The sequence below is a fragment of the Oncorhynchus mykiss genome, chromosome 25 (assembly GCF_057628025.1).
Source record: "Oncorhynchus mykiss isolate SJ-2025 chromosome 25, ASM5762802v1, whole genome shotgun sequence".
In the NCBI taxonomy this organism is placed as follows: domain Eukaryota; kingdom Metazoa; phylum Chordata; class Actinopteri; order Salmoniformes; family Salmonidae; genus Oncorhynchus; species Oncorhynchus mykiss.
In genome coordinates this window covers 11,755,001-11,769,311 of record NC_143046.1, presented here as the reverse complement: position 1 = coordinate 11,769,311, position 14,311 = coordinate 11,755,001, and the positions used below count along the sequence as shown (strand labels likewise).

At 43.5% G+C, this 14,311-nt stretch overlaps 1 protein-coding gene across 4 annotated transcripts in view; it reads right to left on the bottom strand.

Moving 5' to 3' along the window:
- Positions 1-2,130: 2,130 nt before the first annotated feature.
- The window catches only part of LOC110504367 (rho-related GTP-binding protein RhoG), a 666,992-nt gene continuing 654,811 nt past the window's right edge, over positions 2,131-14,311 (bottom strand). For all 4 annotated transcript variants that reach the window (XM_090220122.1, XM_090220121.1, XM_036969969.2 and 1 more), the window contains exons 2-3: positions 5,638-5,799; positions 2,131-5,302 (exon numbers count right to left, since the gene is read on the bottom strand). In XM_090220122.1, the coding sequence (XP_090076248.1) occupies positions 4,856-5,302; positions 5,638-5,766 (576 nt within the window). In that variant the 5' untranslated portion in view covers positions 5,767-5,799 and the 3' untranslated portion in view covers positions 2,131-4,855. The remainder of the gene's footprint in view (positions 5,303-5,637; positions 5,800-14,311) is intronic.

The window sequence follows — 14,311 nt, the reverse complement described above, 5'->3', positions numbered from 1 at the left end:
TGAATTTCAAACATCACATTTGTCTGGTATAGGCTACTTATCCAAACAAACCATATGAGCAAAAATCCTGCAATAAGTGATTGGTATGGTCATTGTTGATCATTTTCGGTTCATGGTCACAGCTCTAATGTCTGGCATGTCGTTGCATCTACTAAATGTGAAATAGGCCTTCTCACTATTCTGTGCCAACAATGTCAACCTCTTGAATAGAACTCAAACCTGAACGGAATAAAACATTTCAGGACAGAGAATATGCACACTGTTGTGGGAGTCTGTTGGTGAAGTTCAACACATCTATCATGTGGTTAGCGCCAACGCCCACAAAGGTCACAGCCATTTTTCAGCGTTAGCAACACTTCGATATTCTAGAGCAGGAAGAATGGATGGAACTTGTAGGTGTCTGTTGAGTTGAAGGATGACTCAGAGAGAAGACGAGGGTGGAACTTGAACTCTGAGTCAGTGTGCCAAATGGCACTATTCCCTATATAGTGCACTACTTTTGAACAGAGCCCTATTGCCTGTAGTGCACTACTTTTGAACAGAACCCTATTGCCTGTAGTGCACTACTTTTGAACAGAGCCCTATTGCCTGTAGTGCACTACTTTTGAACAGAGCCCTATTGCCTGTAGTGCACTACTTTTGAACAGAGCCCTATTGCCTGTAGTGCACTACTTTTGAACAGAACCCTATGCGGGCCCTGGTCAAAGGTAGTGGACTATAACGAGAATAGAACGTCATTTGGGACGTTGCCTCTGAATGTAGAAGGTTGTGTAACATCAGTGTGTAAACCAGGGAAGAGAGTCGATCTGGGAATGTGGAACAAAACAGAGGGGCTTTGTCGCCATCTTGTGTTGAAGGATGGTCATGTACTCACCAACTATAATGTATAGATTATATGTATTTTAGTACTGCAAATTGTCATTTCCATCAAAGTCTGTGCTGATAAATATGCCACAGTAGCCTTCAATGTATCTTTTAAAAGGGGATGAATACATACAGTACATGTAGCCACTTGGAACCTAATGCTTAGAGTTGTGTTCTAGGTCTACTGTGTTCTAGGTCTACTGTGTCATGACCTGGTGCTTAGAGTTGTGTTCTAGGTCTACTGTGTCATGACCTGGTGCTTAGAGTTGTGTTCTAGGTCTACTGTGTCATGACCTGGTGCTTAGAGTTGTGTTCTAGGTCTACTGTGTTCTAGGTCTACTGTGTCATGACTTGGTGCTTAGAGTTGTGTTCTAGGTCTACTGTGTTCTAGGTCTACTGTGTCATGACCTGGTGCTTAGGGTTGTGTTCTAGGTCTACTGTGTCATGGCCTGGTGCTTAGAGTTGTGTTCTAGGTCTACTGTGTTCTAGGTCTACTGTGTCATGACTTGGTGCTTAAGAGTTGTGTTCTAGGTCTACTGTGTTCTAGGTCTACTGTGTCATGACCTGGTGCTTAGGGTTGTGTTCTAGGTCTACTGTGTCATGGCCTGGTGCTTAGAGTTGTGTTCTAGGTCTACTGTGTTCTAGGTCTACTGTGTCATGACTTGGTGCTTAAGAGTTGTGTTCTAGGTCTACTGTGTTCTAGGTCTACTGTGTCATGACCTGGTGCTTAGGGTTGTGTTCTAGGTCTACTGTGTCATGGCCTGGTGCTTAGAGTTGTGTTCTAGGTCTACTGTGTTCTAGGTCTACTGTGTCATGACTTGGTGCTTAAGAGTTGTGTTCTAGGTCTACTGTGTTCTAGGTCTACTGTGTTCTAGGTCTACTGTGTCATGACTTGGTGCTTAAGAGTTGTGTTCTAGGTCTACTGTGTTCTAGGTCTACTGTGTCATGACCTGGTGCTTAGGGTTGTGTTCTAGGTCTACTGTGTCATGGCCTGGTGCTTAGAGTTGTGTTCTAGGTCTACTGTGTCATGGCCTGGTGCTTAGAGTTGTGTTCTAGGTCTACTGTGTTCTAGGTCTACTATGTCATACTAGTCCAACGCTCTAACCACTAGGCTACCTGCCGCACCATGCTGTGTAGCCTTGCTATGTTGTCTTCTTAGGTCTCGTTGTCTATGTTTTCGTCTCTCTTGCCGTGATGCGTTTTGTCACCCACAAACTCCCCATCTGCAGAAGCAGAGAACGCCACACAGGGAATAGCACATCACTATTTCAGTATAAGAATTGTATTTAGCATAGTTAAAAAATAATCTCATTGTTAGTTCATTTATACAAATACACTTTTATATATAATTACAAAAATTCTACAGATAAAACAAGTTCCCAGTGTATAATAAATGGAGTACCCCCCCCCCCCCGGGGGTGTTGCCATGGGACTACACAGTTGATTCAAATAACCAACTAATCATCAAGCTTTGATTATTTGAATCAACTGTGTAGTGCCATGGCAACAACCAAAATACACACGCCTTGGGGTCCCCTGGAATTTGGGAAACACACACACACACACACACACCACACAGCTGTAAGACGGAAAGGCCCCAGGTGTGTGATGTTTAACAGCATGTTCAGAGAGTGAAATCAGGACACGGTAACAGGATTTCCACTGACAGACACACACTTTCATTCAATCCTCTACACAGCACAGTGATCTGTCAAACTAACACATCTGTTTCCACGAAGCCCTGAAGGACCTCCACCTCACTTCTCTTGACAGAATGAAGCAAACTCCCTCTGCAACTTGAGAGATAAATAACCATTTGCATCTCTCTCCTTACCTAGAAGAGCAGACCCATGACTGGTTTGGTTAGGTGTACATTCAAACTAACAGCTGATCACCTGAATAAATTGATTTAAAAATAAATGTTTTTATAAAAAAAAGGAATAAGGTTTTATTGCCCTCTTGGTTTAGGCTTTCATACACTGTAAGTCCCAAATGACACCCTGATTACTTATGTAATGCACTAGAAAAAGGGAGTAGTGTGCCATTTGTGATGCACACTTATATATATCTTCAGAAGGTTTGGCCCTGTACATTTTCAGTATGATACCCTTTCCAGACTATAAAAACCACCCATGGGTTCATTCATTTAATAAAAAAATGCAAAAATAAAAAAGACAAGCCTAAATAACGTACAGTTACTGGAATCTGAGCCCTACTTCCTGCTGCCGTTGTCAGTTATCACATAGCCTGTAAACCCCACCGCTCTTTTACCAGCATCATATAGGCTGTAGCATAAATCACATTCTAGTAGCAAACGCTGAAGGCTGTGAACACAAGTTCACACCACAACACCCACACCACCTCTCTGATGTGAGCTCTAGAGCTACATCCGGTTCCGCGGCGGTTCCGCGTCGGCCCCAAAGGGAGGAAACATCGTGTCAAGTCAAAAGGTTTTTTTCATGGCACCTTCTGAAAAAAGCTTTGGTTCTTCTGAGAGGATGTAATGTTGAGTTACTCCCAGAGACTAGTACACACACACACACACACACAACATATTTCTAATACAATCATTTTGGGATCTAATGCATATACATCTAGATTTTAAAAAAGGTAGATAAAATTAAAAAATCAAATATCATACAATAAGGCACATAAAATGTCATTTGCATAAATAACCGGAACCAACAATCTGATATTTCTGTCGTTCCATCATTCTTGTCAGCATTAATCATAAAAACTCACAACATTCATCCAACCAATCGATTCATTTATTTTAAAATGTCTGCCCACAACCCCGTTGATTTGGCCCTTGCATAATTGGATTAGGCTAATGTCCATTTGGAGGTAAATTAAGAAGGTTCAGGGTCATTTAAAGGTAAATTAAGAAGGTTCAGGGTCATTTGGAGGTAAATTAAGAAGGTTGAGGGTCATTTGGAGGTAAATTAAGAAGGTTGAGGGTCATTTGGAGGTAAATTAAGAAGGTTGAGGGTCATTTGGAGGTAAATTAAGAAGGTTTAGGGTCATTTGGAGGTAAATTAAGAAGGTTTAGGGTCATTTGAATGTAAATTAAGAAGGTTTAGGGTCATTTGAAGGTAAATTAAGAAGGTTTAGGGTCATTTGGAGGTAAATTAAGAAGGCAAACTGGACACCTAGCTAAAGCAGAGAGCTGCACAAAACAAGATGCCCAAAACCTATAGGCTATTTCCAGGTGTGGTTTCAACAGCACTCAATGGGTATCCTGAATAGCTGACTGGATAAGGCTGTGATGGAGGGAGTGGATAGCTTTATACTAAAGCTCGTCTCTCCAGCTCTATCAGGTTGGGGATCTGTCATTATGGAACATTGAGAAACATCTTAACAAGAAGGGATCGCACAGAACAAAATAGACCGCTTGTATTAGCTAAGGCAGAAGCATCTTTTAGAAACGTTGCTACAAATCAAGTGATATCTATTGATAACATTAATAGGAGTTTGAGCAGACTGGGGAGAGAAAGACTATATTCTCCCCTGCAGCTCTGTTGGCATAGTCACTTTGGTGATACAATGAGAAGTGGATTAAACTCTGCAAGAGAGGAAAAGAATAGAGCCAGGGTATTCAACTCTGACCCTACGAGGTCCAGACTACAACTGGTTTTCAGTTCTGCCTGATTATGAATTGCTCCCACCTGGTGTCCCAGGTCTAAAGCTTTTCCCTGATTAGAGAGTAAGAAGGAACTAAATGAATGCAGTGGAACTGGCTTTGAGGTCCTGATTTGATTTTGAGGGGTACTGGAGGAAGGAGAGAAGTGAGCTGAATCAAGAGTCTTTACAGGCAGAGGGGCCTGAGAGGCAGAGGGGCCTGAGAGGCAGAGGGGCCTGAGTCCATCTCCTCCAACAAACTCAAACTTGCTCCCCGTCATAGTCTCTCTCCAGTCTTTTCTCCTCACTCTCTCCATCCGTTGTCCCTCCCTTAGTCCCCTCCTTCCGAAGTCCCAGTCACCAACCCATTTCACTACAACAGTACACACTTCTTGGCATTCTTTTTGGTAAGGGGATACAACACGGCCCGTACTGCCTCGCTGAACACTTCCCTGACCCCTTCCTGCGTCAGAGCAGAACACTCCATGTACTTCACCGCTCCTATCTGCTTAGCCATGCTGTTCCCCTGCTGCTGTGTGGTGGGAGCTAAACCCTGCTCCTTCAGCTTCTTCACCGTCTCCCCATCACTCCTCAGGTCCCTCTTGGTCCCCACTAGGAGGATGGGCACGCTGGGGCAGTGGTGAGACACCTCCGGGTGCCACTTGTGGCGGACGTTGGCGTGGGAGGAAGGACTCCCGATGGAGAAACAGATGACGAAGACGTTGGATTGGGGGTAGGACAGAGTACGGAGGCGGTCGTACTCCTCTTGTCCGGCTGTGTCCCACAGGTTGAGGCTGATGCTGCGACCATCTACCGTCATCTGCGACACACACACACACACAGAGATGTAAAACCCAGCTGTAAAAAACACATACAGGCAGACGAACACACACACAGAGGAAAACATAGGCAGACGAACACACAGACAGACGAACACACAGACAGACGAACACACAGACAGACGAACCCACAGACAGACGAACCCACAGACAGACGAACCCACAGACAGACGAACCCACAGACAGACGAACCCACAGACAGACGAACCCACAGACAGACGAACCCACAGACAGACGAACCCACAGACAGAGGAAAACACAGACAGAGGAAAACACAGACAGAGGAAAACACAGACAGAGGAAAACACAGGTGAACCTGGGCGCTGTAGTTGTCAAACACGGTGGGGATGTACTCCTCTGGGAAAGCATTGGTGGTGTAGGAGATGAGGAGGCATGTTTTACCCACAGCACCGTCCCCCACCACTACACACTTCATGGTCTGCATTCTGCCTTCCTAAGAACACACGGGCTGCAGAACCTGGGGAGAGAGAGAAGTGCGGAGAGAGAGAGAGAAGTGAGGAGAGAGAGAGAGAGAGAGAGAGAGAAGTGAGGAAAGAGAGAGAGAAGTGAGGAAAGAGAGAGAGAGAGAAGTGAGGAGAGAGAGAGAGAGAAGTGAGGAGAGAGAGAGAGAAGTGAGGAAAGAGAGAGAGAGAGAAGTGAGGAGAGAGAGAGAGAGAAGTGAGGAAAGAGAAGTGAGGAGAGAAGTGAGGAGAGAGAGAGAGAGAAGTGAGGAGAGAGAGAGAGAGAGAAGTGAGGAGAGAGAGAGAGAGAGAAGTGAGGAGAGAGAGAGAGAAGTGAGGAGAGAGAGAGAGAGAGAAGTGAGGAGAGAGAGAGAGAGAGAGAAGTGAGGAGAGAGAGAGAGAGAGAGAAGTGAGGAGAGAGAGAGAGAGAGAAGTGAGGAGAGAGAGAAGTGAGGAGAGAGAGAGAGAGAAGTGAGGAGAGCGAGAGAGAGAGAGAAGTGAGGAGAGAGAGAGAGAGACGTGAGGAGAGAGAGAGAGAGAGAAGTGAGGAGAGAGAGAGAGAGAGAAGTGAGGAGAGAGAGAAGTGAGGAGAGAGAGAGAGAAGTGAGGAGAGAGAGAGAGAAGTGAGGAGAGAGAGAGAGAAGTGAGGAGAGAGAGAGAGAAGTGAGGAGAGAGAGAGAAGTGAGGAGAGAGAGAGAAGTGAGGAGAGAGAGAGAGAGAGAAGTGAGGAGAGAGAGAGAGAGAGAAGTGAGGAGAGAGAGAAGTGAGGAGAGAGAGAGAGAAGTGAGGAGAGAGAGAGAGAAGTGAGGAGAGAGAGAGAGAAGTGAGGAGAGAGAGAGAGAAGTGAGGAGAGAGAGAGAAGTGAGGAGAGAGAGAGAGAGAGAAGTGAGGAGAGAGAGAGAGAGAGAAGTGAGGAGAGAGAGAGAGAGAGAGAAGTGAGGAGAGAGAGAGAGAGAGAAGTGAGGAGAGAGAGAGAGAGAGAAGTGAGGAGAGAGAGAGAGAGAGAAGTGAGGAGAGAGAGAGAGAGAGAAGTGAGGAGAGAGAGAGAGAGAGAGAGAAGTGAGGAGAGAGAGAGAGAGAGAGAGAAGTGAGGAGAGAGAGAGAGAGAGAGAAGTGAGGAGAGAGAGAGAGAGAAGTGAGGAGAGAGAGAGAGAGAAGTGAGGAGAGAGAGAGAGAGAAGTGAGGAGAGAGAGAGAGAGAAGTGAGGAGAGAGAGAGAGAGAAGTGAGGAGAGAGAGAGAGAGAAGTGAGGAGAGAGAGAGAGAGAAGTGAGGAGAGAGAGAGAGAGAAGTGAGGAGAGAGAGAGAGAGAGAGAGAGAGAAGTGAGGAGAGAGAGAGAGAAGTGAGGAGAGAGAGAGAGAGAGAAGTGAGGAGAGAGAGAGAGAGAGAAGTGGAGAGAGAGAGAGAGAGAAGTGAGGAGAGAGAGAGAGAGAAGTGAGGAGAGAGAGAGAGAGAAGTGAGGAGAGAGAGAGAGAGAGAAGTGAGGAGAGAGAGAGAGAAGTGAGGAGAGAGAGAGAGAAGTGAGGAGAGAGAGAGAGAAGTGAGGAGAGAGAGAGAGAGAGAGAAGTGAGGAGAGAGAGAGAGAGAGAGAAGTGAGGAGAGAGAGAGAGAGAGAGAAGTGAGGAGAGAGAGAGAGAGAGAAGTGAGGAGAGAGAGAGAGAGAGAGAAGTGAGGAGAGAGAGAGAGAGAGAGAAGTGAGGAGAGAGAGAGAGAGAAGTGAGGAGAGAGAGAGAGAAGTGAGGAGAGAGAGAGAGAGAGAAGTGAGGAGAGAGAGAGAGAGAGAAGTGAGGAGAGAGAGAGAAGTGAGGAGAGAGAGAGAGAGAGAGAGAGAGAAGTGAGGAGAGAGAGAGAGAGAAGTGAGGAGAGAGAGAGAGAGAGAAGTGAGGAGAGAGAGAGAGAGAGAGAAGTGAGGAGAGAGAGAGAGAGAAGTGAGGAGAGAGAGAGAGAAGTGATGATGATGACCTCAGAGACCATCTGAGCACAACTAGAAAGGAGCTCGAACAAAAAGAGAGGTACATTGACACCCTCAACCGGCAGAGAGTCATTGTGTCCTCTGCATCTAGAAAACATGTCCACCAGCTTGGTACAACACAAGCAGAACCTGAGACCAGCATGGCCTCCACTACACAGCCGGATGACACTGCACCAGCCTACCAGTCTGCTCCAGCCCAGGTCAACCTACCAGCCTCTCAGTCTGCTCCAGCCCAGGTCAACCTACCAGCCTCCCAGTCTGCTCCAGCCCAGGTCAGAATACCAGCCTCCCAGTCTGCTCCAGCCCAGGTTAACCTACCAGCCTCCCAGTCTGCTCCAGCCCAGGTCAACCTACCAGCCTCCCAGTCTGCTCCAGCCCAGGTCAGAATACCAGCCTCCCAGTCTGCTCCAGCCCAGGTTAACCTACCAGCCTCCCAGTCTGCTCCAGCCCAGGTCAGAATACCAGCCTCCCAGTCTGCTCCACCCAGACAATCACCCACAACTGCAATTCTAATTGATTCAAATGGGAAGTTCTTAGTCCAGGAAAGATTATTCCCTAGACACCAGGTGTATAAGTTCTGGTGTCCTACAACTGAGAGTGCAATGCAGCTACTCAGTCAGACCAGGATTGACACCCCTGACAACATCATCATCCACACTGGCACAAACGACCTTCATGCCAAAGGTGAAAATGTATCTGGGGCAGTGAGAAGAGTGGCAGAACGGGCACAGGCTATGTTCCCAACAACCAATATAGTTGTGTCCACCCTCCTACCAAGAAAAGACTTCCCAGAAAAGTTGATCGACAAAATAAATCAACAGATCACTGTGGACTGTGCCTCACTGCTCAACGTCAGAACGGCTCACCACCCCACTCTGACATGTCAACACTTATATGATAATATACATCTTGATCAGGACAGTATCAGAACCTTTGCCAAGGACCTAAAAGATGCAACACTTGGCAGGGACCCACACACCCATCACCCCAGCAACAAAGGTCCCCCGCCCCACCTTCTGAAACAACAGTACCTCCACCATCCCGAGGAGAAAAGAGCCAGACATGGCTTATTACAGCACAGCTCTACTAGACCAGGCCCAACACAGCACAGCTCTACTAGACCAGGCCCAACACAGCACAGCTCTACTAGACCCGGCCCATCACAACACAGCTCTACTAGACCTGGCCCATCACAACAAAGCTCTACTAGACCTGGCCCATCACAACACAGCTCTACTAGACCTGGCCCATCACAACACAGCTCTACTAGACCTGGCCCATCACAACAAAGCTCTACTAGACCCGGCCCATCACAACACAGCTCTACTAGACCCGGCCCATCACAACACAGCTCTACTAGACCCGGCCCATCACAACACAGCTCTACTAGACCCGGCCCATCACAACACAGCTCTACTAGACCCGGCCCATCACAACACAGCTCTACTAGACCTGTCCCATCACAACACAGCTCTACTAGACCCAGCCCATCACAACACAGCTCTGACCACTACTCCAGGGTCGGTCAGAACACTGCCCTTCAGGGAAGTAGACCACATGATGCAGTCCACACCATGTATCAATTAGATCGTCAGCCTACATATGCTGAGGTAACCTCTGGCAGAAGACCCCTAGAACAATCAGAGATAGGAGAGGTGCGCCAACTACTGCAACTAATATGCAGACTACTGAGCTAGACAGTCCCTTTAATTCACACACGGGCACGCACGCGCACACACACACACACAAACACACAGGGTTGCAGATTGCACATAACATAAGTACAATGCAATCTTATTCCATTCTTATTCATTTGTTTACAAATATTCCTAAATGTATTGACACCGGTATTATAATAATTATTATATGTAATGGTGTGTGTGTGTGTGTGTGTGCGCGTGTGTGTGTATGTATGTATGTATGTGTGTATATGTGTATGTGCATGTATGTGTGTATATATATATATATATATATATATATATATATATATATATGTATGTGTATGTGTATATATATGTATATATATATGTATGTATGTATGTGTGTGTGTGTATGTGTGTGTATGTGTGTGTATGTATGTATGTATGTATGTGTGTATATGTATATGTATGTATATATGTGTATGTATGTGTATGTGTATGTATATATATATGTATATATATATGTATGTGTATGTATATATGTATGTATGTGTGTATATATGTATGTATGTATATGTATATATACATATTTTATTTTTTTTGGTTTTTTTCGATGTACTTTACTCAAACCAGTGAATATCACTTATTATAAATGAGATCATTAACTATCAGCTCTTGGAATATCCAGGGCCTATACTCTTCACATTTTGGTTATAAAACAACTAATCCAGAATTGATTAAAAACATCAAGGGACAGGACATCATAATCCTACTGGAAACATGGTGTCGTGGAGACATAGATACTCAGTGTCCCTCAGGCTATAGAGAAAGTTTACTACCATCAATCAAACATAAAAATGTTAAACGGGGCCGAGACTCAGGTGGAATCATCATTTGGCATAAGCAGGACTTAGCAATGAATGAAATGAAAAAAGGTACCACTCACATTTGGCTAAAACTTAACAAAGGTACAATCTATTGTGACAATGATGTATACATATGTGCAGCTTATGCTCCTCCTTCAGATTCATCATATTATGATGATCAGTTTTTTGACAATCTCCAGACAGAAATCATTACATTTCAGGCGCAGGGTAAAGTGCTTCTTTGTGGAGATTTCAATGCAAGAACAGGTTCTGAGCCTGACTACACTGATGCGGGAGGTAACCACCACATATTTGGACACCCCTCCTTGTACAGTAGCCCTATTATAAATAATAGAAACAGTCCTGACCAAATACTGAACAAAAATGGAAAAGAGTTAGTACATCTCTGTCGAGCCTTAGGCCTGTACATGCTTAATGGTAGAATCAGAGGGGACTCTTTAGGTCAGTTTACTTACTGCTCAGCTCTTGGGACAAGTGTAGTCGATTATGCCATCACTGACATTGACCCCTCCTCCATTAGTGCATTCACTGTCAGACCACAGACACCATTGTCAGATCACAGTCAGATCAACGTGTTTCTGAAGAAATTAACCGGCAATATTCATTCAAAAAAACAGCCCAATAAACTTTACAACATAAACCAATCGTTCAGATGGGCTCCAAACAGTGCAGAGGCATTCATTGAAACATTGAACTCAAATGAAATGATGAACTCTATACAGTTTTTCAATAACTCACAGTACCAAAACAATAAAGATGGTGTCAATTCAGCTACCCAAAACATCAACTGCATATTCCAAAAAGCAGCATCGAAAGCAAATTTGAGAAAACCAAAGCAATGCAACATCAGAAGCAAAAATCAAAATGTTTCTGACAAATGGTTTGATAATGAATGTAAAACAATTAGAAAACACCTAAGACAAATGTCAAACAAAAAACATAAGCAGCAAAACAACCCAGAGCTACGATATGAATACTTTGAAACTCTGAAACAGTATAAACAAACACTGAAATGCAAGAAATTGAATTATACCAACAAGACACTTGATGAAATTGAAAACGCAATTGACCAAAATCAGTTCTGGGACATGTGGAACAATTTAAGCACAACAAAGCCACAAGAATTAGCCATACAAGATGTAGGAATTTGGAAAACTTACTTTGATAATCTATACAAAAACATCCCACAAAAAGACTTAAACCAGAACCAATTAGAAATTAAAGAAAAATTGAACATCCTGGAATCAGTCATTAAAAACAACCAAAATCCATTAGATTACCCAATAACCCAACAAGAACTAAATGAAAAGCTAAAATCTATTAAATCAAAAAAGGCTTGTGGTGTAGACAACATCAGAAATGAAATGCTGAAAAACAGCACACCTGAGTTGCAAAATGCTGTGCTTAAATTGTTCAACATGGTTTTAACTTCTGGCTGCTTCCCTGATGTCTGGAACCAGGGGCTCATCTCCCCTATCCACAAAAGTGGAGACAAATCAGACCCCAATAATTACAGGGGAATTTGCGTCAACAGTAACTTGGGAAAGATTTTCTGTAGCATTTTGAATTCAAGAATTCAAACCTTTCTTCAAGAAAAAAATGTAATAAGTAAATGTCAAATTGGCTTTCTCCCTAACCATCGCACTACTGACCATATATACACCTTACACACACTAATTAATAAACACGTCCACCAAAAAAAAGAGGGCAAAATCTTTGCTTGCTTTATTGACTTTAAAAAAGCATTTGATTCGATTTGGCACGAAGGGCTATTCTACAAAATTCTACAAAGTGGGCTTGGTGGTAAGGTGTATGACTTAATAAAATGTATGTACACAGAAAATAAGTGTGCAATAAAAATCAAAAACCAAAGAACAGAATTTTTTTAACAATGTCGAGGTGTGAGACAAGGCTGCAATTTGAGTCCAAATCTTTTCAACATTTATATCAATGAATTAGCAGACATGTTGGACCAATCTCCAGCCCCAGGACTCACACTATTTGACACAGAGGTGAAATACCTGCTATATGCTGATGACTTGGTACTTCTATCACCAACCAAAGAAGGTCTTCAACAAAACATTAATATTCTGGAGCAATATTGCCATAATTGGGCCCTGGCAGTAAATTTCCAAAAAACTAAAATCATGATTTTCCAAAAAAAACCCAGATGTCAGAAACAAAAATGTAAATTCACCCTGAACAACACCTTAATTGAACACACAAAAAATTACACCTACCTTGGTCTGACCATATCTGCATCGGGAAACTTTAATATGGCAGTGAAGGCACTCAAAGAAAAAGCCCGCAGAGCAATGTATGCAATAAAAATGAAATTATTCAAAATCAACATCCCAATTAGAATTTGGACTAAAATATTTGACAGTGTAATCCTACCAATAGCACTTTATGGAAGTGAGGTTTGGGGGCCACTCAATAAACTGGATTTTAAAATGTGGGACAAACATCCAATTGAAACCCTACATGCAGAATTCTGTCGGAAAATTCTACAAGTCCAGAGAAATACACCAACTAATGCATGTAGGGCAGAATTGGGCCGTTTTCCAGTAATAATGAAAATACAGAAAAGATCATTAAAATTTTGGCTACATCTAAATTCAAGTCCAAATTCGAGTCTGCAATTTAAAGCACTTCAAGCCCAAGAGCTGAGCCCAGAAACGAGCCCTCTCAGTCAGCTGGTGTTGGACCTCACCAATCAAGCTGACACCAGCACTGCTTCAAAAGAAAGAATTCCAATAAACAAAATCATGAACCAATCAAAGGAATCATACTTACAATACTGGAAAAACGAAACAAAATCCCAAAGCCGACTAAATTGCTATCTGACCCTAAACAGAGAATATGAATTGGCTGATTATCTCTACTCTGTCAGAGATACGAAGCAGAGACAGATCCTTACCAAGTACAGGCTGAGTGACCACCGATTGGCAATAGAAACCGGCAGACATAAAAAGACATGGCTACCCAAAGAGGAGCGTGTATGTGGTCACTGCATGACAGGGGAGGTAGAGACAGAGATGCACTTTCTCCTTTACTGTGATAAATATTCCTCACAAAGAGATTCATTATTCACAGAAATGACTACATATATTCCACATTTTTACAAATTGAACCCAGAAGAAAAACTAAGAATACTCATGGGCGAAGGAGCAATGGCTCCTCTTGCAGCCAAATATGTATTTTCCTGCCATAGCCTGAGGGACACTGAATAATAACATCTGCATAGTAAACAGTAACTTACTTATTATTACTATTATTGTTATTACTATAATTATTAATGTTTACTGTAGACTGTTACCATTTTATTGTATTTATTTTTGTATTATTATTTACTACCATTTTATATTATTATTTGCTATCATTTACAATTTTGTTACAATGTATATTGTATACATTGTTGCTTTGGCAATATTGACACAATGTTTTTCATGCCAATAAAGCAGCTTGAATATGAATATGAATATATGAAGTGAGGAGAGAGAGAGAGAGAAGTGAGGAGAGAGAGAGAGAGAGAGAGAGAGAAGTGAGGAGAGAGAGAGAGAAGTGAGGAGAGAGAGAGAGAGAGAAGTGAGGAGAGAGAGAGAGAGAGAAGTGGAGAGAGAGAGAGAGAGAAGTGAGGAGAGAGAGAGAGAGAAGTGAGGAGAAAGAGAGAGAGAAGTGAGGAGAAAGAGAGAGAGAAGTGAGGAGAGAGAGAGAGAGAGAAGTGAGGAGAGAGAGAGAGAGAAGTGAGGAGAGAGAGAGAGAGAAGTGAGGAGAGAGAGAGAGAAGTGAGGAGAGAGAGAGAGAGAGAGAAGTGAGGAGAGAGAGAGAGAGAGAGAGAAGTGAGGAGAGAGAGAGAGAGAGAGAAGTGAGGAGAGAGAGAGAGAGAGAGAGAGAAGTGAGGAGAGAGAGAGAGAGAAGTGAGGAGAGAGAGAGAGAGAAGTGAGGAGAGAGAGAGAGAAGTGAGGAGAGAGAGAGAGAGAGAAGTGAGGAGAGAGAGAGAGAGAGAGAGAGAAGTGAGGAGAGAGAGC